This window comes from Otolemur garnettii, unplaced genomic scaffold (assembly GCF_000181295.1).
Source record: "Otolemur garnettii isolate 467f Iridium unplaced genomic scaffold, OtoGar3 scaffold00053, whole genome shotgun sequence".
Lineage (NCBI taxonomy): Eukaryota > Metazoa > Chordata > Mammalia > Primates > Galagidae > Otolemur > Otolemur garnettii.
Window position 1 is genome coordinate 4,461,427 of NW_003852448.1, and position 4,123 is coordinate 4,465,549.

Below are 4,123 nucleotides of genomic sequence, written 5' to 3' on the forward strand. Positions count from 1 at the left end.
CTGGTCACCGTCAGTATTGCCACTGCAGCTGGTGTACATGCGTGCACCCCTCCCAGGCCTGGCACAAGCCCACGGTCACCTGGTCACCGTCAGTACTGCCACTGCGGCTGGTGTACATACGTGCACCCCTCCCAGGCCTGGCACAAGCCCAACATCATTGTCAGTACTTTGCAGCTTTGGCTGTTGGGCTGCTGGGACCTGAATACATGACATATTTCCAAGGAGACCAGGAGCCAGTGGTGCCATCCAGGAGGAGGGATGGGGCCTTCCATGCTCCTGTAGTCTGTAGGTGTAACTGGGTGAACAATACAATATACCCTCCTCCCACCTCCCCACCCCCCCCCCCCCCCCCATCAGGAGGATGGACGTGGCCCCTGGTCCACTCACATCTTATTCCGCTTCTCATCGTAGGACAGGATCTTGGTGACGTCCCAGTCCCCGGAGGTAATGGACTGGATGTTGTCGTTGCTGCTGTTGGGCTGAAACACACAGAGGTGGGTCAGGTGTGAGATGCTGGCCCGGTAGTGGCCCGGAGTGTAGGCAGCAAGGAGCTGCCGTTTCTTCTGGGGAAACATGATGCTCCCTCCGCCTGCCTCCTTGGGGCCGTGGCTCCAACCCCACAGCTCTACAGACAATGTGCTGACCAGCACTGACCGCCCCAGGTCCGCAGGCCTCCCCTTCTCTGAACGTCAGCAGTGGGGAATGGCAGGCAGGTGGTCCTCTTCCGTGGTGCCTGGCACCTGGACAGCCTGTGCCTCCACCAGAGAAGCATCTCGCAGGAGGACTGAGGCCATACTCACTGACAACACGCCTTTATGTCCACCAGTGTGGAAAGCCACTCAGTAAACCCATCGCCCTAGGGCACTGGGGAGGAGGGTGGAGGGAGACAGGGAAGTGGTGGAACCAGGCAAGGAAATAGAGAAAGAATAAAGGGAGGGAGTCCAGGACTTTCTGCCTCCTCTGCTGCCATCAGCAAGGGTGGTCTGGAACTGTGTTGTGGAGCTGTGCACCTCAGCACACAGTCAGTCCTCACATACCTCCCAGAGCCAAGAACAATTACAATGATCAATCTGAAGGAGTGGGCCGGGCCGCCCGGCAGGAGCCTGTTTACAGCAGTGATTGGAGAGTGGATGCACCATGCCACGGCCTTAGCAGCTGTTGTGGATGGCAGGTGCCCCAGGAGGCAGGTATTAAATTAGGTGAGGGATCCAAGGAAAGTGCCCTAGGGTTAGGGGACACTAGTCCTGGGAGAGAGCAGACCCTGGAGGCACAGAGCAGAGCTTGAGAGGGGCTGGGGGTTCCATTTGGGCTGGGGAAGCCAGCGGGGCTGAGGGCTGCTGGGACAGGCAGGAGCCGCCAGAATGTGAGTTGTCACTGCTGCCTGCAGTTCAAAGCCCAGTTGGATTCAGAGATGGGGGACCTGGCTGGATTCAGAGACGGGGGGCCCAGTGGAAACACCTAAAAATGTTAAATCTTGATTGAAGTGGTCCAAAATGAGCAAACAAGGGAGTGTGGGGCTACAGAAGGAAGACAGTTTGCAGACATTCCGTAGGCCACGTGGTTAAGTGATGCGATGTCACTGCCACACAGAAGTCGCTGCAGCATCTGCCTGTCTTCCAGTCAAACCTGCCCTTAGCTGGGATAGTTCCGGGATTTGCTTCTGAAATTGTCTTTTGGGCCACATCATAAATACAAGCCTTTACAGAATATTTATGATGAACTTTTTTTCTAATTAAATTTTATACACCCACCCTTATCCCAAATAACTTGAGGCTGCTTCAAAAATGGAATCCACACCTGGAGGGTGGGGTCTGCTCTTAGGAGGAGCTTCCAGGACGTGCCTCACCACCCTGCCCCGTTTTTCTCAGGGCAGAGCTTCCCAAAAGTTTAACTCCGTGACAGCACCCCTTGTAGGGGTGCGGCTCCTGGGGTGACCTCTGCCTGGCACCAGGCCCACCGGGACGCCTCCTTTTGGTTCTAAGTTAATGTACATGTGTCTGTGAAGCTCCTTGCTCAGGGACACTCTGCTGCTGACCTCCCAGGCCCCAGAGGCACCTGCAGGAAGGTGAGTGACGACTGAGAGCAGCCGTGGAATGAAATGACACGTGCATGTGGCTGGAAGTGGAGAACGGACAACTTAGGAGGTATCAAGGGATCCTGAGTGTAGAGCCGGGCCGTGTGGGCAGAGTGTGTACAAGGGAGACCCCTGCCGCCCCCAGCAGAAGGAGAACAGCAGATGGCAGCCAGCAAATGTTCACGCAGTCCTCAGACTCATACCAAACAGAGAATCCCTGAGTCTCCGCTGATGTGCCAAAAGTCCACTCACATGCTCAAGCATTAGTAGAAAGAGCAAAGCTGGATGCACTGCCCCGATCAACACCTCTGCCCTTCCCTCAGGACTGTGCCTTCCAGATTCAGTATCTCTGGGGGTTCTTGGGGGTCCTTGTAAATGGCCAGTGTGCTCAGCAGCTAAAGGCCGCCATCAACCAGCGAGCAGCTCTGGAGGCCAGTGAGCAGGGATGGGACCCTGAGCCCGACTCACCTGGGACGAGGACACGGTGATGTGATAGAATTTCCCTCGTCCGCCCTGGGGGATGGCTCTGACAAAGAAGAACTTTCGGCCATCCTTGGAGAACACTGGTTCTTCATTCTGTGGACAAAAGCAAGGGGATTAAACCACAACTGAAACTTAATTTCATTGTGAAGAGGTTGGACCAGGATAAAATGCGTCTGAGATACATTTTCTCTGTTATTTCTAACCAGAGACAGAGTTGAAAGAACCTGTGCCTGGCAGGGTCTTGTCTTTCCTTGGGAATCATGAATTGAATGTTGCATTTTTTAAAATAAGAGGAATAATGGAGAATAAAGAGACCCCAGCCTCAGCAGAGGCTGATAAAAGCATCCCTTTATTCTATAAGGCACCAAAAAAAGAGCTGTCGCGTGTGCGTGCTGAGCTCACCAGAGTGGCGGAACTCAACCCTCAGCAAACACCAGGGTGCACTCCCTTGAATTGCTGCCCATCGAAACCTGAGTGTATTGTAACATTTTTCTGGTGGCGTTTATTATATATCAGAAAAAACCATCATTCCGGACAATTACAAACCAGGTATTGCCTAAAAATGAATTCTATTCTTTCAAGCCCGTCTTTTGTTCTTATTTAATAAAATCAATCTCAAGCTGAATAGGCCATCAAGAAGTCAAGAAAAAGGGAAAGAGAAAAACAAGGACAAACCCTGTACACTCTTGAAAGTGTAGAGGAGAGGGAGGCAGCACTCCCGGGGACCCCTCAGTACCAGGCGTGTCTCACTTTTCCCTGGAAACAGATTTGCCTTTCCTGGTGTTCCTGGGAAGGGGCTCCAGGCAGGAATTGAGTCCTGAAGAGCACTGGGCCCAGCCCCCAAGGCTACGCAGCCGGTTTCTCAGCGTCCGCCTGCCCAGGTGGGCTGTCGCTTTGATGGGTAAAGGGGAGTTCCCTGTAACAGCATCTCAGCCTCTCTGAAGCTCAAGTTTGAAGGTTTCCACCGTGAACACCAATTAGTTGACTATGATGTACACCTTCTATTCAAGCAGCTCCATGCTGCGGCGGGGGGAGAACAAATGGTACATAAAGCCCAGCTGGCACAGGAGGCCTTTCCCTCCAGCGATGGACGACGCAGAACGCTGCGCCCGGAGAAATAAACTAACGTGATTAAAATCATATTTCATCTTCATGAATATTTTCAGTAAAATGAAACCTTTAATCTGCAAATATTTATCTTTCCATTTAGAGCTGGAAGTGTGGGATTTACGAGCGAGGAAGGGGAATGAACGCCCAGCGTCAACGTGGCTTTCTCAGTCGTATTTGCCAGCCGCAGGATGGGCATGGCGACGTCCCCTCAGTTTTCTGGGGGAAATGTTTGCACTTTTGGCAAAGAAACATACTTTAAATAAATATAATAAATTCTGGCCACACACATTGTTTTATAACAAGAAGGCCTCCACCACCTCTCCATTGTTCTAGGAAACATTCCTAGAACAAGGTAAGGGAGCTGGACGGGCCTGAGACCCAGAGGGCATTTTCAGTGTGTTTTAGTACGACTGTTGACTGGGGAACTGGGATTTTTATTTTCAGTGTGTTTTAGTA

At 52.3% G+C, this 4,123-nt stretch overlaps 1 protein-coding gene across 4 annotated transcripts in view; it reads right to left on the reverse strand.

The window, feature by feature from the left end:
* DPP6 (dipeptidyl peptidase like 6) overlaps nt 1–4,123 on the reverse strand; it is a 928,521-nt gene that overhangs the window by 80,237 nt on the left and 844,161 nt on the right. For all 4 annotated transcript variants that reach the window (XM_003792026.3, XM_012806527.2, XM_012806530.2 and 1 more), the window contains 2 exons: nt 2,543–2,650; nt 388–479 (listed from right to left, as the gene is read on the reverse strand). In XM_003792026.3, the coding sequence (XP_003792074.1) occupies nt 388–479; nt 2,543–2,650 (200 nt within the window). The remainder of the gene's footprint in view (nt 1–387; nt 480–2,542; nt 2,651–4,123) is intronic.